At 40.3% G+C, this 21,995-nt stretch overlaps 1 protein-coding gene across 2 annotated transcripts in view; it reads left to right on the top strand.

The window, feature by feature from the left end:
* The window catches only part of PUS7 (pseudouridine synthase 7), a 55,104-nt gene that overhangs the window by 8,603 nt on the left and 24,506 nt on the right, over positions 1–21,995 (top strand). Inside the window, exons 2-8 of one of the 2 annotated variants that reach the window (XM_040260808.1) lie at positions 1,017–1,437; positions 2,316–2,400; positions 2,531–2,632; positions 8,673–8,817; positions 13,559–13,576; positions 14,976–15,087; positions 17,129–17,206. In XM_040260808.1, the coding sequence (XP_040116742.1) occupies positions 1,017–1,437; positions 2,316–2,400; positions 2,531–2,632; positions 8,673–8,817; positions 13,559–13,576; positions 14,976–15,087; positions 17,129–17,206 (961 nt within the window). The remainder of the gene's footprint in view (positions 1–1,016; positions 1,438–2,315; positions 2,401–2,530; positions 2,633–8,672; positions 8,818–13,558; positions 13,577–14,975; positions 15,088–17,128; positions 17,207–21,995) is intronic. The other variant, XM_040260809.1, reaches the window with a different exon arrangement.

Genomic DNA, 21,995 nt, shown 5'->3' with positions numbered 1-21,995 from the left:
GACACGACTGAAGCGACTTAGCAGCAGGAGACTTTTGCTCAGTAATGTGTACTAGCTTTAAGTGATGTGTATTTTTTTAATTGTGACAAAATACACACAACATCATTCTGACCATTTTTAAGTATATAGTTCAGTAGTGTTAAGTTCATTGTGTAGCCAATATGTAGAGCTCTTTTTTATCTTGCAAAACTAAACTCTATACTTAGATTAAACCTCTCTTTGCTTTTTTTAAGTCCATTTTTAATTTTTTGGCTGTGCTGAGTCTGCATTGTGGCATTCGGGCTTCTCTAGTTGTGTACCCATGCTCTAAAGTGCTTGGGCTCTGTAGTTGAGGCTCGGGCTTAGTTGCCCCCAGACATGTGGGATTTAGTTCCCGACCAGTGATCGGACCCACATCCCTTGCACTGGAAGGCTCCGGACCACTAGGGAAATCTCATTCTCCTTGCTTTAAAAAGAAAAAAAAAATGAGTATGTGTTCATGTCAGTAAATATATGTATACGCTTTTATCTTAATCAGTTTTTCGAAAAGAGAGCAAGGTCCATGAAGCAAAAGTTAGATGATACAACTGTGGTATTCAGTGAAAACAAGTCTTCCAGCCCAGCCACCTATACCCTCTCCTACAAGTAACTGCCTTTTCCAGTTTCTTTGAACATTGTTTTTACATATTGTTTGGCTTATGTACCTTAATGTCATTGTTCTTATTTTTTTTTTTAATGTAAAAGCACTGAGATGAGCATCCTTACAGCTAAAACTTGAAACAAATTAATTTCTTAGGATAATCCCTTAAAGAAGTATTTCTGGGTCAAAAGGCATACATATTTTAAAGGCTTTTGATATCAAATTCCCTGCGGAAGTGTTGTACCATTTTTTCTGTGCCACTAAAAGCATATTTGGAAGAATTATTTTAATAATTGATACTTAGGACCTTAGGAACAAAGTTAACTGTGCCTCTGTTTGCTGAAACCCAATTCTGTATAGAAGTGATTTTTACCACCTACTCTCTTCCTTCTAAAAGGTTCTCTTAAATGTTTTCCTGGATACTTGAAAATGGAGATGACAGAAATGACTAGTGTGTCATTGAAACGGGGGTCCGTTGCCATCGAAGATAATGACAGTGTGGCCCCAGCTGAGGAGGCCAAGAGACAGAAGGTCTCAGGATGCTGTCCAACCACAGGTCAAGACGGGCTAGAGAACAGCTCTCTACCCAGCAGCGAAAAGGTGCCTGGGCTTCCCGAAACTGCTGGACAGGGTAAAGAGAACTCTGAAGTTCCATCAGAGGAAGAGGAGGAGGAAGATGGCCTCTCAGAGGAGGGTGAGGAGGAGGAGGAAGCGGAGAGCTTTGCAGACATGATGAAGCATGGGCTCACTGAGCTGGATGTGGGCATCACCAAGTTCGTAAGTTCTCACCAGGGATTCTCAGGAATCTTAAAAGAAAGGTTCGTTTTGTTTTTGTATCAAGTTATTTTTGTTTTATTAATTCTTTTCTTTGAAAAGAAATCAGTCTGTTCTTCCATTTTTAGCATTCTGTCCCCAAGGATTTTTCACACCAGTGGTCAGTCAGGAATAGGATGAAGGAAAGCTGCCCAAATGAGTAAACGAAACTATTTGAATATAAAATGAGTAAAAATAGCAATTTCCCTGTGGCCTGCTTTGTTAGTATGTGAATGGGTATTTCCTTAAAATAAATTACTCTCAATGATACTTAAATGGTTCGAGTTTTCCCTTGAATTGGCCTTAAAATCTTAAACTCTTTTACCTGAATGGGCCACATCAACAGGAGAAAGAAGGTAGTCTTTGTAGCCGGGTGGATCCGGATGTGAATGTAGTTCAACCACTTCCTAGTTACTTAACTCCTCTGAGCCTCAGAATCCCTGTCCTAAAAATGGCTTAGAATGCTACCTGGGAATAGTTAATAGGACTTTAAATAATGTATGTAAAGTATTTAGCATAAAGGTAAGCTTCGGGGTGGCTCAAGGTAGATACACTGGCTTCCAATTTAGTTAAATTTGCTGTGTTTCATGATTCACTTTAGAATGAACTATATAATCGTAGGGCAACATTAATAAGCTTTGACCTAGGCATTTTTCTGGAAGAATATTCTAGAAGCTCAGAAGGTTTTTTTCTGTACCTGGTACCAGGCCAAGGTGTGGATTAGACTTCATCATGAAACCAGAAAAAATAACTACATGACTTTGCACTGAAAGTTTTTATTTTTAATACCTATTTTGCACAATAATAAGGCTTACTGTTGACAAACTTTCTCCTAAAATTAATAGGCAGCAAAATGATAATGCCCTGATTTTCTTTTCCTCAGATACTCTGACTTCGTCGTTCACGAAATAGGAAGAGATGGACGAATCAGCCATTTGAGCGACTTGTCTGTCCCAGTAGATGAAGAGGTAGGAACAGCTCTCTAGCAAAAGATACCTTCTGTATAATAATATTTCCTGGAGATCATAGAAATACAGAGCTTTGACAGCCTCAGATTCTGTGTGTGACTCACTGGGAGTTCTCATGGTTATTTTAAAGGATCCTTCAGAAGATGTATTTACAGTTTTAACAGCTGAAGAAAAGCAGCGTTTAGAAGAGCTCCAGCTTTTTAAAAATAAGGAAACCAGTGTTGCCATTGAGGTAAGTAGTGCAAAAACATGTGAAAAGTTTTTCTTAAGGTTTTCATTGCATCTTTTGGGGTGGATGTTTAGTAAGTGTCTTCTGGAAGAATTACAGTAATTAACAAAAGGATGGACTTGCCCTATTTGATCTAAAAGAGCATTGTGTTAAAAAATGTTTTTTTATCAGTGGCAGGTAACAAGTATTCAGATAAACTGGCCAAAAGAAGAAAAAAGTTATGTTTTTGCTTTAAAAAATTTTTTTTACATGACCACAAATCGACAAAAAAAATCTGCTGTTTGGAATTGTAGAGTGACCACTGTATCACATAGTGTCTGCTGCAAAGGACTGTCACAGCCTGACTATCACAGAGGGTGGTCCTGACAGGGAGGCCATGGCCCCAGCTCCAAAGGCCTCCTGGTCTCAGATGAGGCACTGGAAGGGAGAGGGCTTGGGGGAAGGAGGTAAGGGAGTGTTGCTTTGCTTATCTTGAGACTACTTCTGTTCATACAAAAAAGAGCTCAGCTACTAAACAGAACAGTAAATGCCTTTTTAAAAGCTGTTTGTTATGGAAGTTTTACTCTTCTCAGTTAGTGCTGTCAGCACTGGTGGCTCAGCGGTAGGGAATCTGCTTGCAATGTGGGTCCAGTCCTTGGCTTGGGAAGATCCCCTGGAGAAGGAAATGGAAATGGTAACCACTCCAGTATTCTTGCCTGGAGAATTCCATGGACAGAGGAGCCTGGTGGGCCACAGTGCATGAGGTCACAAGAGTTGGACATGACTTAACAACTAAACTACCACCACCACAGTCCTGTCCAGTGAAATGGTGATATGAGACATGTTTTTAATTTCAAATCTTTAAAAAATGTAAAACCAAACAGGCAAATAATTTTGGCGGTATATTTTAGTTGCCCTACTATTGTCAAAATATTTCAGTATATAATCGGTATTTTCAAAATCACTAATGACGTTTTATTTTCTTTTTTCCTACTAAGTCTTCAGAATCCTGTGTTGCTTTATACTGGTAGCACATCTCATTTCAGACTTGCTGTGTTACAAGTGCTCAGTTGCTGTGTATGGCTAGTGGTTACCATAAGGGACACAGCAGCTCTAGGTAATCTCTGTAGCAAAGATTCTAAGAATCTTGTAGCACAAGACTTGTAGAATTGTAAGTTTGTTAAATTCATCTTGTACTATATTTTGATGACTTGCTGGATTTTGGGTTGTCTGAAATTGCCACTTCCATGGCTCCCAGGTAAAAAGAGTTTTCTGTAACTTCTCAGAATTTTGGGGGATTCCCTCATGGCTCAGACGGTAAAGAGTCTGCCTGCAATGTGGAAGACCTGAGTTCGATCCCTGGGTTGGGAAAATCCCCTGGAGAAGAAAATGGCAACCCACTCCAGTATTCTTGCCTGGAAAATCCCATGGATGCAGGAGCCTGGCAGGCAAAGTTCATAGGGTCGCAAAGAGTCAGACATGACTGAGTGATGTCACTTTCACTCTTTTCACTTTCAGAATTTATTATTTGCCTCCAACCCTCATCTCTTCTCCCTGCCAAAATTTCTCAGAAGTATGTACTATTAAAATTTTAGAGATCTTTAATAACTGAATTTACTCAGACAAAATAGTCAACAATGCCAAGAAGAAAATTCCCAAGAATTGGTTTTGAGAGCACTCTAGGAGGATGGTCCAGGCAGTGCAGTGGTATATTATCTCTCTAACATGCTTTTTCCTACAGAGATGGCAAGATTTACTATCATCTTAAAAATTATAGTTATGCCATCTAGTGAAAGATTTTACCTTAAAGAGCATGAACCTTGGGTAGGGGTTCTCATCTATAAAATAGGAGGATAAACTTTCTGAATTTTTGAGGTCTGAATATGTATTCACTCATACATATAAACTATGGTTCCATCTCATTGCTTTCAGTGAATTCTAGGTCTAGACTCAGGTGTTTGTGTTTTTTTTTTTTTTGGCTGTATCACTCAACTTGCAGGATCTTAGTTCCCCCATCAGGCACTGAACCTGCAGAGTCCTAACCACTGGACAACCAGGGATTTCCCCTAGACTCACTTTTCAATATGAAAAATCTCTTATCTATATTATAATGTATTTTTCTTTTACATACATATTCATTTATATTTTTTATTTTGCTAGAATATTCTCAAGTTTAGCTAGTAGTAGTTATATCTTATTAGCTTGCAAGTTACAGTCCATCAGTGGGTCATGAAATTAGTGTACTGTATCTTAACCAACATTATTTTTTTTTTAAATTGCAGCATTGTGTTATTTTCTGGTGTACAGCAAAGTGATTCAGTTTATATATATATATTTTTTTTCTTTTTTCATATTCCTTCTCATTAGGTTTGTTTGTTTCTGTGTTTTTTGGCCTCACTGTGGCCTATGGGATCTTAGTTTCCCCATCCAGGGATTGAACCCATGCCTACTGCAGTGGGAGCATGGAGTCCTCACCACTGGATGCCAGGGAATTCCCTCCATTAGGGTTTATTATGAGATATTGAATATGTTAGTTCCCTGTACTATACATAGGACCTTGTTTTTTATGTTTTTGTATATAGTAGTTTGTATCTGTTAATGACAAACTCCTAATTTATTCCTCTCCCACCCTCTTTCTCCTTTGGTTACCTTTGGATTGTTCTCTGTGTCTGTCAGTATGTTTCTGTTTTGTAAGTAAGTTCATTTGTATCATATTTTAGACTCCACATATAAGGTATATCATATTTTATTTGTCTTTCTCTTTCTGACTGAGTTTGTTTAGTATACGTATTTCTAGGTCCATCCATGTTGCTAGAGATGGCATTATTTCATTCTTGTTTATGGCTGAGTAGTAAATGGCACCCCACTCCAGTACTCTTGCCTGGAAAATCCCACGGATGGAGGAGCCTGGTGGGCTGCAGTCCACGGGGTCGCTGAGGGTCGGATACGACTGGGCGACTTCACTTTTCACTTTCATGCATTGGAGAAGGAAATGGCAACCCACTCCAGTGTTCTTGCCTGGAGAATCCCAGGGACGGGGGAGCCTGGTGGGCTGCCGTCTATGGGGTTGCAGAGTCAGACACGACTGAAGTGACTTAGCAGCAGTATTCCACTGTATAAATACCTCATCTTCATCCATTCATCTGTCAATAGATATTTAGGTTGTTTTCATGTCTTGGCTGTTATAAATAGTGCTGCCATGAACATGCATCTTTTCAAACTATAGTTTTGTCCAAATATATGTCCAGGAGTGGGATGGCTGGTTCATATGGTATTCTATTTTTAGTTTCTAGAGGAACCTTCAGATTATTTTCCATAGTGCCTGCACCATTTACATTCCCACCAACCGTTTAAGAGTGTTTCCTTTTCTCCATACCCTTTGCAGCATTTATTTGTACACTTTTTAATAATGACCGTTCCGACTGGTGTGAGGTGGTACCTCATTGAAGTTTTGATTTGCATTTCTCTAATAATTAGCGGTGTTGAGCATCTTTTCACATGTATGTTCGTCACCTGTATTATCTTCTTTGGAGAAATAGCCATTTGGATCTTCTGCCCAATTTTTGATTGTTTTTTTTGTTTGTTTGTTTGTTTTTATATTGAGCTATATGAGCTGTTTATATTTTGGAAGTGAATCTGTTGTCAGTCACATCATTTGCAAATGTTTTCTCCCAGTTGATAGATTGTCTTCATTTTTGTTTATGGTTTTCTTTGCTGTTCAAAAGCTTGTAAGTTTGATTAGGTTCCATTTGTTTAGTTTTGCTTTTGTTTGTATTCTGTACCCACTCTGCTAAGAGTTTATATCATGAATGGATGTTAAATTTTATCAAATACTTTTTATGCATCTATTGAGATGATCATATGGTTTTGTCTTTTGTTGATGTGGTGTGTCACATAAATTTTTTTTTTTTTTTTGGCCGTAGCTTGTGGGATCTTAGTTTCCCTACCAGAGATCAAACCTGTGCCCCTTGCAGAGGAAGCACAGAGTTTTAACTGCTGGACTGCCAGGGAGAGTCCCTCACATTGATTAATTTGCGTGTGTTGAGCCTTCCTTGTGAGCCTGGGATGAATCCAACTGGATTATAGTGTATATCTTTTTTGTGTGTTGTTAGATTCAGTTTGCTAATATTTTGTTAAAAATTTTTATATCAAAGATAATATTTTTCTTTATAGTGAGTGTCTTTGTCTGGTTTTGGTATGGGATGATGGCTTCTTAAAATGACTTTGGGACTGTTCCCTCCTCTTAAGAGTTTGAGAAGGATCACTGTAAGTTTCTCTTTGTATGCTTGATGGAATTCCCCAGTGAAGCCATCTGGTCTTGGACCTTTGTTTGCAGGGAGTATTTTTTATTATAGATTCTGTTTCATTTCTAGTGCTCTGTTCAAATTATCTGTTTCTTCCTGATTCAGTTTTGGTGGACTGTCTGCTCTTGAAACTCGTCCATTTCTTCTAGATTGGCAAAGAAACTTTTTGGCGTATAGTTGTTCACAGTATTCTCTTATGGTTTTCTGTATTTCTGTGTTATTGGTTGTTATTTCTCCTCTTTCATTTCTTATTTTGTTCATTTGGAACGCCTGGCCAGAGATTCGTCGATTTTTGTTTACCTCGTCAGAGAAACTGCTCTTGCTAACCAACATTTTTATGACATAATGAAATAGGAAATAACACTGCATTGCACATTATAAGGGTTAAGTACTGTTCCGTACATTTTTTTAGATTTTTAATAAGGTGCATACACATATTAATATATTGGAGAAGGAAATGGCAACCCAGTCCAGTGTTCTTGCCTAGAAAATCCCATGGACAGAGGAGCCTAGCAGGCTACAGTCCATGGGGTCACAAGAGTCAGACATGACTTAGCAACTAACCCATCGCATATTAATATATATTGCTGGATCCTGAATCCAGGTATGACATGTATTTCTCAGTGTAAGATACATTCAGAAATTGAAAAACAGTTGTATAACTAGTTAGTTTACATTTTCTTTATGTAGATTGTTCTCTTTTAGTAACAAATATACTGGATTGTCATTATAAAGTTCCTCACTATAGGGCAGGGTTCGTTAGACGCAGGAGTAGATTAGATTGCATTATTCAGGGAATCGAGTTTCTGATATCCCCAAACACACAGCTCACCTGCTTTTCCATCTGTGAGCCCTGAGGTGTTCATTGTTTAGCTGAGTCCCTGAAAGGGAGCGTCTGTGATGGGTGGCTATGGAGTTGGATGGCCTGGAATTCACATCTGGCTCTGTTCCCCTCCAAATATATAACCTTAACTTCTCTCAGCCTCACTTTCCTCATCTCTAAATAAATGTGCTGGTGGCTTGATAGGGAACTGATGGGGATTGAATAAGACAGTGATTGTAAAATGATTGGTAACAGTACCTGGCAGCTGGACAAACTCAGTAAATGGGTTCTTATGATTTGCAATTTGTAAAGGTCTAAAAGATTTCTGATATGAAAGGCACCTAAATATCCTTCAACAGATGAATGGGTAACTAAGATGTTGTACATATATACGCTGGGATTCTACTTAGCAATAAAAATGAAATAATATGCAACCTGGAGGGATCTACGAAGGGAAGTAAGACAGAGGAAGGTAAATACTATGTGATACCACTTATATGTAGAGTCTAAAATATGATACAAATGAATTATTTGCAAAACAGAAACAGACTCACAGATATAGAGAACAAATTTAAGTTTACCATAGGAGAAAGGGGTGAGGGACTAATACATTAGGAATTTGGGATTAACTGATACAAACTAGTATATGTATAGTAAACAATAAGGACCTACCATATACCACAGGGAGCTATCTATATTTAATATCTTGTAATTATATATGTATATTGAATCACTTTGCTCTACCCCTGAAACATTGTTAATCAACTATACTTCAATAAAAAAATAACTAAAGAAAAAAAGACTTCTGAAATTGTACCTTTGTACTTTGGTTACTTTATATCATTATTAAGCTAAGTAGTGTTTTTACTAATTCTTTTCCATTATTTCCTTTATTTAATGTTTGTTACATGAGTATCATTGTCTGTGTTTTTAATAGGTTATTGAGGACACCAAAGAGAAAAGAACCATCATCCATCAAGCGATTAAATCTCTGTTTCCAGGATTAGAGACAAAAACAGAAGACAGAGAGGGGAAGAAATACATAGTAGCCTATCATGCAGCTGGAAAAAAGGCTCTGGCGAGTAAGTGGGCTGTGGCCTGGCCTTTCTTCTGCCTCCTCATTCTCCCTGCCTGTTCACACTCAACGGTCATTTTACAGTTGTTCCGAGATGGATATTGACCATATCATTCCTTCAAAGAAGGTGAACAGTCTTTCAGATGCTAGAACAATCCTGCATATGAAATCACAATCACAATCACACAATCATGTGTCTGGTAAAGGGGGCAGTAGGTCTTACATGTGAGTACGGATTTGCTATAATGATAGTGGTGCCAGAGAGAAAGTCTTATGTGATTTAATACGTTCCCTAAAGAGCAGAGCAGGCCGAGTGGTAATTCAAGAAGAAGACAGAAGAATATTGTTCATTCTGTCCTCTTAATGGAGGTAAGAAAGCTTTCAAATGAACAGAAACTGCTTGTCACCTCTCCCAGTGGCATATTCTACAAAGTCCCTATATTGACAGTGCTGCTGCTTTCCAATCGTGAGTACCTTATTGACTACACATAAAAAACATGGAATATATTAGAAAACCACCCCTTCACCAAAGCCCATGTTTCACTGAGTAGCATTTGTTTGAAGTGGGTGTGTTGTCAGTGAATCCTGTTTATTTATGTTCTATGTTCTACAGCCATGAAAATAACTATTTGCATATAACCTTAAGAAATATTGGATGATAATTTTTCTTCTTTTATCTGTCAGATCAGTAGATAAAATTTTTATGAAAATTACAAAAGGGAAAATTCCTCACCTCCTCCTCTACCGTTGATGACACCTGTTAGTGAAGAGTTACTTCTAGATATATTTGTTGGAGTAAAACTCCACAATTGTTGTATAAGAGAAGATTGTCCAAACCATCAGGGCTTTGTCAGTATTCTCTTGGGATAATGCTGGGAGTGGATGAAGCCTTAATTGTCTATAACTGTGGTTCTAGTGAAAGGAGAGTATGTGAGAAAAATGGGAGCAGAAATAAGATTTAGCTGCGCCTGAGAAAATCATGTCATCAAGTAAGTAGATCTGGATAGTGATATAGAAGTGAGAATCCTTGAGCAGTGGGGAGGAGAAAGTGGAGGCTGGAGGTCACTTCACAGCAGATAACCAGAAAGGGCAGGTAGAAGATGTGTTCTGGGACTGCTTGAGGGCATGAGTTGTTAATCACTTCTCAGTTCAGAGGCTCATGGCTTGAGTGCCCTATGTTTCTTTGATGTCTGAGTGACAGTATAAAATATCACCTTGAAAGCTGTTCTGCAGCCAGGGTTGTCTAGGAGAATTAAGCCCAGTTGGGAGTGACCTGAGTGGCTGTTTTTTCTATTCTCCTGCAAGTGGCATGTGACTGGTAACTTATCTAGCAGTGGAGAGAAGGTGAATTCCTACATAGATGATTTGTTGCACTCAGTCTTAATTCTCTCAGGAACCCAGGCTGAGAAGGGCTGCTGCAGAGATGTTCCTTGGAGAGAGGCAGTCCTCGTTGGTCAGCCACCTTTTTGCAAAGGCAGGAGGAAGAGGCAGGGTCTTGTTCTGACAACTGTGGTCCTGAGGAAGCAGATTGGAAAAGGTGAAGCCTGTGTTTCTCGGGCTGGTTGCTTCTTGGAAATGGTTGCTCCTCCTTGGATCAACCATTTTGTTTTGTGATCTTGGTATTTGCAGCCACAGTGGCCAGCAGTTTGCCCCTCAAGTGAGTGGTGCCGGATCTCTGTTGTTCTGTGTTTATCCACCTTTTCTGTGCCTACGCCACATCACACCTTCCTTTTTTTTACCCCCAAATAAATGCCATTAAGGTTTTCCAAGTGAGGTACTGAGCTGTGTGATATGAACCACCCCTTTCTCTTCTCACATCTTCAATAAAATATTAATTTCTCACTATGAAAAAGAAGCATGAAGGCAGGTCCAGTTAAATCAGTGTGTGGGCGAAGATCTGGCCTTTTTGGGCTTGAGGGGCTGTGGCATTTATTCAGAGATGGACTAGAGGCCTGCTCTCTCCGTGTTCTCTACCACCTCCTCAGAGGCCCGACTGGCACCGGAGAGCCCGTGAGCATCTCCAGGTCTGGCCCCCATCTGCGAGCTGGGGGCCACTTCAAGTAAGCAACGCTGGGAACGTAGGGAGAGCTGGTGTGTGGAGATGGCAGTTCTTGCCTATAAAGACAGAACGCAGAAACAGTGACAGCTCGTCCTCCTAGGGGACCTCGCCTGGCATTTGAACAGATTAGCTTTTAAAGCCTCATGGCAAAGCTAAGTTGGATTGTTTTGAGCTCCCTTACTACCAAACCCTGACGTAAGTTGTTATTGGTGAGTCATGCACCATGTAGCAGGTTCGCAACATTCTTAACCTCAGATAGAGCCACGCAGCCTAAAATACAGGCGTGATAGATTCTAAATCATAGTGGCCAAACACAAATTATTGATAGCAGGTCTTTTAACCCTAATGTTATTTGGTGTGTTAATCCAACCTGATAGACAGGGCACATCGATTTATCTACCAAAGTGTAGTTATGATATTTTTCTGAAAATACTGCATAATTATCATAGACCATGTATTCAGGTAAATTAACTTATATTTTGAAATAAATAGTGTACATCTCCAAAAAACTTTTTAAAGACTTAAGTTTAAAAAAAATTTTTTTTCGCCATGTACTATGTAGAGATAATCCATTCTGTATGAAATTAATGGTTTCCAAGGGCCTACCCATATCTAGGAGTCTGCAGAGACTAAGGAGGAAGAGCCAGACAGATAAAAAGTTCATTTTCTGGGACAGACTGGTGTTACGGAATCCATAGGAAGAGGGGATTTCTGTGATGGAGTGATTAGTCATGGAAAATATTACAGACAGGTCCAGCAAGATAAGAACTCTGAAACACATCCACCGATTTTTAGGATCTTGGGGATCATTGGCATCTTTGCCAGAGCAGTTTTATTGGAAACCAGTTCACACAGTAGGTCAGGATGGAAGATAATAAATCCACCATAAAGAGAAGGACAAAGAAAAGGAACATGCTTAAGGAGAGGGAGACGTAGGTTTGACTAAAATGCAAGAGCCCTGAGCATATTGATATGTTGAAGGGGAAGAGCTGATGGAGAGGGAGCTGGGTGATGGTGGCTGGAGCAGGACCCAGAGGAAGCTGCAGGGTGGGTGTGCAGGGGTGCAGCAGGGGAAATTGTCTTGAATGAGAAGGAAAGAATGTTCTGCATGCTACCCATCCTGTCGTCTTTCTCGAGCTACAAACGTTTTTCCTTCTTTATTCATGTGGATCTCTGCTCAATACATGAATCTTCCTGAATGTAGTTTTCTTTTTTTATCTGGATTCTATTTCTCCTCTCCCTGGGGCTGCAGTATCAGACCATCAGAAGGTTGCTTCCTAGCCTGAGAATTCTTTGCTTTTGCATTTTAAATCAGCGTGTCTCAAAAATGTGTGAAAGTTATTTTCAATTCACTTAAATTGCTACCTAGCATTCCAAGGATTTGGAGTTTTATAAAGTCAAACAAATCTCCCAAAGGAAATTGAGACTCACTGATTTTCTATTACTCAAAACATTTCCAGTTAATAAATACATATGCTTATTAACAGTTTGTGTACTGAGTGCACTTGGAAAAAGAATCCTTGTATGTTATTTACCGAGGAGATAATTGAATGCATGCTCACTGCTTGGATTTGCTAATAAGATGCATGTTTGTGAGCCAAACTCATATCGGTTGTCATGGTTTCTCGTAAGGTGTAATAGCAGTTAGTGTTTTAGTCTTGTGGTTTCATTTGTTTCTTGTCACTAAATATACCAAATGGGTAATTAGAGGAAAATGTAGCTTACACTTCATCAGCTTTTATCACAAAATTTGTTTTAACTTTTTATTGTGGACATTTTCAAACATGCAGACAAGTAAAGGAAGTAGTATATGGAACCTCTGTGTACCCATCAACCATCTTAAGTATTATTAACATTTTGTTGTTGAATCTGTTCCTCCCACTTTTTTTCTCTTGAGGTGTTTTTAAAGAAAATCCTATGTAGGACTTCATTTCACACATAAATACTTCAGCATATATCTGATAGAAAAGGACTAAAGCCCTAAACCATTATCACCTCCTGACAAAATCAATAATAATTTCTTAATATCTCATACCCAATGCATGTTCAGTTTTTCCCACATTGTCTCAGAAATGCCTTTTGCATACAGAGGACTCGTTTAAATCATGATACAGACAAGGTCAGAACATTGCAATCGACGGATGTCTCTTCAGCCTCTTTTTATCTATTGGTTTGAAAAGTGTTTTCCATAATTTTTGCATTTTAAAAAAATAAAATCAGTGCAGGAAATTCATGAACACAGAAAAGCACAATACAGAACAGTCATCACTTGGAGCCTCAACAACCAAAAGATAATTACGAACAGTGTTCTGCTACGCGTCCTCCCATGTTTCAGAAAACAAATCTCTGGATGGGGAGGCATTTTGCATCCAGTCTCACACTTTTTGCTATGTTCTGTGGGCACAGACATTGCAGCTTTGAGGATCAATGAACAGGCCACTGTGAGGGCATAGACAGGGAGGCTTGAACCTGTTGGTGAGTTTTCTTCTTGTTCACTGTTTGCCTCTGCGACATTCCATTGTTAATGTCTAAATCGCTGTCAACCCACTACATAACCACCAGATGCTGTAGGAGTTCCTCGGTAGCAACTTCCCATGCGATCATTTGCATGTTCACTTCTAAAGCACTTTAATGTTATTATAAATTAAATACTGCTCTCTTGTGCTCTTTATGCTGTGCATTTGGACAGAGGTCAGAACTGCAGCAGGTAAGAGCGGTTGGCGTTTCATGTAGGTAAAATGAAATGCCAATGAATCTTGTCACAAGTACTAAGTATAGACAACTTTGCTTAAATGGAGGGAGCTGGAAGGAAAACCAAAAATAGTATCCCTGTTCACAATTTCCTGAGGATGAGTTGTAAGGAATTCACATCAAGAACCAAAGAAATACTTGCAGTGCTTTTTCTATAATACTTTAAGCATATGTCCTGTGGCAGTTTTCCAAATGTCCTAATTGGTCAGGTTGTTCTGTACGTTGTAGCTTACATAACTAACCTGTCAAGCAATGCTTTTTGCCTTGGCAAAGGCAGGTGTATCAGTAACTTTAGTACCAGAAGTTTCTTGTGTCTCTAAAGATGAAGAATTCATGAGTTCATGCTAAAGGGTTATTTTAGGCACAAAGAAAAAGGAACATTTCTAAAAGACAAAGACTTTTCTAGGGATTGTGTGAAATATTTTTTCACAGTGTATTTCTTTCAACGAGTTAGAGAAATGAAGCGAGTTAGATGCATTGTCAATAACAGCTGCATCTGTGTGTCACATGAGACTCATGGACATTCTTGTACAACATCTGGGAAGTGCAGTTGTGGCTTACACATTTTTCCCAAAGTGTTGATTTTTCAGAACACCTTTCAGCAATGAAGTCTAAATCTTGATGTTGTTTGAATAGATGTTTCTAGTAGTATTTAATGTATTTAAATGTTTAAAAGAACAGCTGTAAAGTCAGATTCTCCAAAGTCTTGAAATGTTTGTCAGTTTCTAAAAAGTTGAGCGGTTGAAGTAGCAATGGCTCAGACTTTTAAAGTCTCCTCTCGCCCGAAGATTGACAATTAGATATTGAGTGCCAGCTGCTCTCTCTGTCTGGAGACCTTTGTAAATGACCTACTGTTACCTAAACTTGTGTGACAGAAGTGGCCTTTGGAAAGTCTCACCATGTCACCAAGCCAGCTTGTTGTGGGAACACCTAACTGGCGAGACAAGGCAAGGTTTGTGGGTTCCTCCATGACTGCTGGGGCCCCCCTGGCCTGCTTACATTCTGGAGAGCCTATTGATCCCCTTTTAGACACCTATTTATCAACTAAACCAGGGGATGGTTGGACTCCTCTGTGTTTCTGTATGTGAAGATTGCTTATTAGGTTTAATCACTTGTCATATGACCTGTACTTCTCGCTTTTGATGTCAAATAGAGACAGATAATTATGCAATCAGAGAAGTTAATAACACCTGTGGTCCACACAGCTATAACCATCTAACCTGTGTTTCTTGTCAGTCTGGATCTGATTTCTCGCTCAAGGATTCTCTAGCAAAAATCATCTTGTAGAGTTTCATGAGGAAAAACTCTGCTAACGTTTATTATGGTGTACATAACATTTAACTTTTTTTTCAAAGATCCAAGGAAACATTCTTGGCCAAAATCTAGGGGAAGTTACTGTCACTTTGTACTGTACAAGGAAAACAAAGACACCATGGATGCTATTAATCTGTTGTCCAAATATTTAAGGTTAGTATCTTGTTCTTGTGCCTATGCAAAATCAAAACACAGAAATGTCTTTTTCTTTCCATGCTGATGAAAAGAGAATGGGAAAATAGGCAAACAGGTAGAAAATGTACCACCCAGTTACAGTCTTTTTTATTGTTTTGGCTGTGCCTTGTGGGATCCTACTTCCCCCACCAGGGATTGAAACTGGGCCACAGCAGTGAAAGTCCTGAGTCCTAACCACTGGACTGCCAGGGAGTTCCCAATTTTAGTTTTTGTAGACAATAGTTGAATTAATTTTTTTTAACCTCCTTGCAAATGGCCAGTGATTCAAAATGACAATTCTCTAAGTAAATGGTTACATATAATAGAGAGTTACTAGTCCATCCAGCTACAGTAAACATTAATTGGACTTCCCTGCTGATCCAGTGGTGAAGAATCCGCCTGCCAGTGTAGGGGTTGCAGGTGTGATCCCTGATCCAGGCAGATCCCACATAGCACAGAGCAACTAAGCCCCTGCACCTCAACCTCAACTGTTGAGCCTGTGCTCAGCTGCTGAGGCTGCATGCCCTAGAGCCCATGCTTTGCAGTAAGAGAAGCCCCCTCAGTCAGAAGCCTGCACAGCACAGCTAGAAAGTAGCCCCTGCTCGCAGCAGCTAGAGAAAGCCCACTTGCAGCAGTGAAGACCCAGCACAGCCAAAAATAAATATTTAGGGGAAAAAAGACAAATTAACTGTCTCTCCTGAAAACTCATACTTTGATGTAGTTGCAGAGGTCTGTTGCTAAATCTGAGTTCTGAACTCCTAGAAATCAACTGGATTGGAAACCTGAGACCAGTCAATTTTTCTCATAGGAATGCAAATGTAATAGAATTTGGGTCTCTGAGGATGGGCCGGGTTGCCGTTTTATTTTCAGAAATGGATTCAAGTACCAGAGCAAATCTGTACACAATGGAAATGTACTTTCTGATATGTATTTAACCTGGTTTAAACATAGTACAGACTGTGTTAGTTTGCTCTGACTGCCTTAACAAGGTGCTGCGAAGTGAGTGGCTTCAGAAGCAGCCCTTTGTTTTCCTAAACTGTGGAGGCGGGGAGCCCCAAGCTGCGGGCGCTGGCAGGTCGGTTGTTCGCGGAGGCCTTTCCTTGGCTTGCGGGTGGCCGCCGCCTCTGTGCCCTCCCGTGGCCTTGCCTCTGAGTGTGTATGTCCCAGAGTCCTCTGTGAGGCCAAGTCTCCTCTTGTTGTACTAGGACATGTGTCTAATCGAATGAGGGCCTCGTTTTAACTCAATGACCTCTTATAGCTCTGGCTCCAAATCCTGCTGGGTTCGGAGCTACCGGGAGGCAGCCTCAACACAGAAATTTCAGGGGAGCACAGTTCATCCCATAGGACACAGTACCTAATAAAGCAGCATTTTATTTACTGCTAGCTTTCTCTCTTGCCTTGTCTGTCCCTGAACCCTGGGGAGAAGACAGTTCCAATGAGAGAAGGGAAGGGAGCTCACATGAGATCTGGATTGCTCAGAGTTCAAAAATCCTTCCTGTTTCTCTCCTATTCATGTGGAACAGTTTTTATTAAATTCCTCTTAGTTATCTAGCTTACTTGTATCTTCATATTAAAACTATTCTGTTCCCTGTTGTAGCATTTGGCTTTATACAAAGAAATAGTATATATTTATGGAAAATTCATATAATATTAACTTTTAGAAATTGAAAATACAAAATTTTTGAAGTGATGCATGATACATCTAGGATGGATAGTTCTTTACCTTCGGTTATATAATTATATGAATTGCATGAAATCAACAGAAAGTGCATTACTTCCTTTTCTGACACATTCCAAGTCACAGAGATAAGGAGGGAGTTTGTCCAGGCATCATTTAGTTTCTTAGCTTTTAAGAAATACTAATTTATGTTTTCCTGGATATATTTTTAAATAAAGTTTATCCTTACTTTTCTTTTACTCTGTTACTATTTTAAGTATATTTATTTTAAATCTTAAATTATGAGAAGCGTGATTTCCTAACGGTATGTGACTTTGTATGGTTTTGTTTTTGCCTCATCAGAGTCAAGCCAAACATATTCTCCTACATGGGAACCAAAGATAAAAGAGCCATAACCGTTCAGGAGATTGCTGTTCTCAAGTAAGTTGGAGTACATACTGGGGTTCGTTCTGTAAAAATCCTAGCACTGTATTTCCAAGTTTGAGGATTTGCTTTGTGGGGTTTACCTCTTCCATCTTTAGATAGTGCCTCTGTCTGTTCAAAAAACTGCTTTTCTATTTGTTTCTTTTCTTCTTGCTTATCTGCATTCCATAATGTTTTCACAGCAAGCTGGTATTATTTATGTCATTTTTAAAGGATTTGTGTGGTAGAACCAAGAGAATATGTGAATATATTCTTTATCTTTTGTCTCTCTTATTCATTGATTGTTAAATATAAGTTATTTAAAGTTTAATTACAAAACAGTGAATGAGCTCTTTTGTTATACACTGAAGATCTGCAAAGGAAAAAGGTGGTCTTTGCTTTTGAAGTAATTATGATGAAGCGGACAGGTAAATCAGAACTTACACACAGTGATGTAAATGCTAGAATAGAGGTGTATTTGGGGTGTTAGGCAAGACCTGCTAACAAAGTGTGGCACTTATTGTGGGGGCAGGCCAGGGAGACTTTCACAGAAAATGGGATGCTCAGGCTTTTTTTCTTTGTTTAGTTTGGCTGTGCCACTCAGCTTGTGAGATCCTAGTTCCCCAACCAGGGACCAGACCCAGGCCCTCAGCGGTGGAAATGTGGAGTCTAACCACTTGACCACCAGGGAATTCCCTGGATGCTCGAGTTTTAATCTAAACTGGGCTTCTCTGCCTTTTCACTGCTGACCCTTTGGGCTGGATAATTCCTTGTTGAAGGGGCCATACTGTGCACTCTAGGACATTCAGCACCAGCCCTGGTCTCTCTCTACCACAGAATTTCAGTAACTTTCCCCCTATTCATGTCAGCACTGTGACAGACAAAAATGTCTCCAGACCTGGCTAAATGTCTCTCGAAGAGCAGAATAGCCCTGGTTGAGAACCACTGGTCTAGATTCTAGAAGGACGGGTGGCCAGACAGACTCAGGTGTCCATCCTCGATTCTAGAAAGCCGGCAGTCAGACAGGCTCAGGTGTCCATGCTTACCTACCCCTGAGGTGGAGGATGGTGGGGGGAAGAAGTAACGGGGCAGGAGGAAATGGGGGTTGCAGGTGCTTGTTGTCATGAGTGCGTTGATGGCTTCACAGGCTTATTCACGTGTTAAAACTTGTACATTTTGCATATGTACAGTTTATTGTTGTTCAGGCACCCAGTCCTGTCTGACTCTTTGTGACCCCATGGACTGCAGCACCCCAGGCCTCCCCGTCCCTCACCATCTCCTGAAGTTTTCCCTAGTTCATGTCCATTGCATCAGTGATGCCATTCAGCCATCTCCTCCTCGACGCCCTCTTCTCCTTCTGACCTCGATCTTTCCCAGCATCAGGGACTTATCTAATGAGTCAGCTGTTCTCATCAGATGACCAGAATACTGGAGCTTTAGCTTCAGCATCAGTCCTTCCTACGAGTTTTCAGGGTTGATTTCCTTTAGGATTGGTTGACTGGTTTGATCTCTTTGCTGTCCAAGGGATATTTAGGAGTATTCTCCAGCACCACAGTTTGAAGGCATCAATTCTTTGTTGTTCTGCCTTTACTGTCCAACTCGCACAACCATACGTGACCACTGGGAAGACCAAAACTTTGTCTGTACGGACCTTTGTCATCAGAGTAATGTCTCTGCTTTTCAACACACTATCTAGGTTTGTCATTGCTTTTCTGCCAAGAAGCAATAGTCTTCTAATTTCATGGCTGCAGTCACCATCCACAGTGATTGTAAAGCCCAAGAAGAGGAAATCGGTCACTTTCACTTTCACCCTTTCCCCTTCTATTTGCCATGAAGTGATGGGCCTGGATGGCATGATCTTAGTTTCTTTAATATTTAGTTTTAAGCCAGCTTTTTCACTCTCCTCCTTCACCCTCACCAAGAGGCTCTTTATTTCCTCTTTGCTTTCTGCCATTAGAGTGGTATCATCCTCATATTTGAGGTTGTTGATGTTTCTCCTGCCTATCTTGTTTCCAGCTTGTAACTCATCCAGTCCGGCATTTTAGTTTACCCACTTGTTAATTCTAAAGTCATCTATGCCTGCTATCCCCACTTAAAGGCATACATGTGCTTATAATTCCCCTGTCTTTTCATAAAGAAGTTGAGGTAGCACCTCCTCTTCGCCCCTTAGTCCCCTGCCATTTGGCTCCCCTCCCACCTTCTGATTAATTTGAGATAGTGTCAGGATTGAGTTCCCAATTGCTTCCTAGTGGATTTTCCAGCCCTTCTCTTCCTTGACCTTGGACCCTGGGCATGAGGTCATGGTAAAGGCATAAAGGCAGGTCGAGAACATCTGCTCTCTACAGTACGACATCACTAGCAGTGTGCGTGGTGCCATGTCTGGGGCAGAGCAGGAAGTGACGCCTGAAGATGCTGGCACTCCCACCTGTTGCCCTGGTCTCTTTGTGCCTGAGACACGTGGAATGTGGGGTCATCTGCTGAGAGTAAGGGGGACGGGAGTGGGAAAGGGAACTTGAAAACAGTGGGAAGATTTGAATAGCCTGTGTGGTGATGGGCTGGTCAGCAGCTCCTGAGAGCAGGGGACTGGCAGTGGCTCAAGGAGTCAGCCTTTCCTATACTCTGGATATGGGGCGTAGAAGGTTCTTGACTTCTCTTTGGTGTCTGAAATATTGTAGTCAACTCCTGTGCTTTCCGGCCAGCTGGCTCTGAATTTCTCCACCTAAATTTAAAGATAGATTCGTTTGTTTTGTTTTCAACACAGAAAACATAAGGTAGAAAATGAAAGTACCACCACAGTTGTACTTCTTCAGATTGCCTTGTTCACGACTTGATGTATTTTTTGTGGAAGAGTTTTTTTTCCTTAGCTTTTTCTTTAGTTTATTTCCTAAAACTAAAATATTTACATAAAGTGTGTTTTTTCTTGCAAACAGTAAATGATGTACATCTTTCCCTGTTCAGTTCAGTTCAGTCGCTCAGTCGTGTCTGACTCTTTGCAGCCCCATGAATCGCAGCACGCCAGGCCTCCCTGTCCATCACCAGCTCCTGGAGTTCACTCAGACTCGCGTCCATCGAGTCCGTGATGCCATCCAGCCATCTCATCCTCTGTCATCCCCTTCTCCTCCTGCCCCCAATCCCTCCCAGCATCAGAGGCTTTTCCAATGAGTCAACTCTTCGCATAAGGTGGCCAAAGTACTGGAGTTTCAGCTTCAGCATCATTCCCTCCAAAGAAATCCCAGGGCTGATCTCCTTCAGAATGGACTGGTTGGATCTCCTTGCAGTCCAAGGGACTCTCAAGAGTCTTCTCCAACACCACAGTTCAAAAGCATCAATTCTTCAGCACTCAGCCTTCTTCACAGTCCAAATCTCACATCCATACATGACCACAGGAAAAACGATAGCCTTGACTAGACGGACCTTTGTTGGCAAAGTAATGTCTCTGCTTTTAAATACGCTATCTAGGTTGGTCATAACTTTTCTTCCAAGGAGTAAGCGTCTTTTAATTTCATGGCTGCAGTCACCATCTGCAGTGATTTTGGAGCCCCCAAAAATAAAGTCTGACACTGTTTCCACTGTTTCCCCATCTATTTGCCATGAAGTGATGGGACCAGATGCCATGATCTTCGTTTTCTGAATGTTGAGCTTTAAGCCAACTTTTTCACTCTTCTCTTTCACTTTCATCAAGAGGCTTTTTAGTTCCTCTTCACTTTCTGCCATAAGGGTGGTGTCATCTGTATATCTGAGGTTATTGATATTTTTCCTGGCAATCTTGATTCCAGCTTGTGCTTCTTCCAGTCCAGCATTCCTCATGATGTACTCTGCATAAAAATTAAATAAGCAGGGTGACAATATCCAGCCTTGATGTACTCCTTTTCCTATTTGGAACCAGTCTGTTGTTCCATGTCCAGTTCTAACTGTTGCTTCCTGACCTGCATACAGATTTCTCAAGAGGCAGGTCAGGTGGTCACGTGTAGCAAAAGATATTTAAGTATATGTTTTTTTTCTTCAGTTGCTAAGTCTTGTCCAACTGTTTGCAACCCCATGATCTGCAGCACACCAGGCTTCCCTGTCCTTCACTATCTCCCTGAGTTTGCTCAAACTCATGCCCATTGAGTCGGTGATACCGTCCAACCATCTCATCCTCTGTCGCCCCCTTTTCTTGCCTTCAATCTTTCCCAGCACCAGGGTCTTTTCCAGTGTATCCTAATTTATGAGCTGTTACTCTATTTTTTAATTTTACATGGTTTTCCATTTCTTGCTATTATAAGCAGTTCCATGATGGACATATTGGTAGCTAAATTTGGCACACATCTGTGGTAACTTCATTAAGATAAGCTTAGCCAAAAAAACAAAAACAAAAAAGATAAACTTAGCAGTAGAATGTGAAATTCTAGATGTTAGGTTTTTGATCCAGAGTTTAATTGCCCTGTAGAAAGGCGGTACCAGTTTGTCACCTTTATTCTTCTTCAGAATCCTTCCTGACACATTTTAATCTTAAAAAAAAAAATATTTGCTAATATTCAGTGTCAAAACAGGGCATCTCCTTATTTTGTATTGCATTTTATGATGTGACATCTTTGAAGAATGAAGGTATACTTCTCTTCTTAGTCAGCCACCAGGTGTCATGCTTGATCACACTGCGATTCTGTCTTCATAGACCTTTGCTGCCTTTATCGTCTTCCTGTTGACTTAGTAAGAAACCATATTAAACACCTAAACGTTAGCCTTTGGAAAGCACATAGCACTTATCTCACGGATGCAGGCTACTCCCTTCGTTTGCTTAATGGATATGTGGGGCCGAGTGGATTGG

This window comes from Oryx dammah, unplaced genomic scaffold (genome assembly GCF_014754425.2).
Source record: "Oryx dammah isolate SB20612 unplaced genomic scaffold, SCBI_Odam_1.1 HiC_scaffold_18, whole genome shotgun sequence".
In the NCBI taxonomy this organism is placed as follows: Eukaryota; Metazoa; Chordata; class Mammalia; order Artiodactyla; family Bovidae; genus Oryx; species Oryx dammah.
Note: the sequence above shows the minus strand (reverse complement) of the source record. Positions and strands in the feature narration are given on the sequence as shown.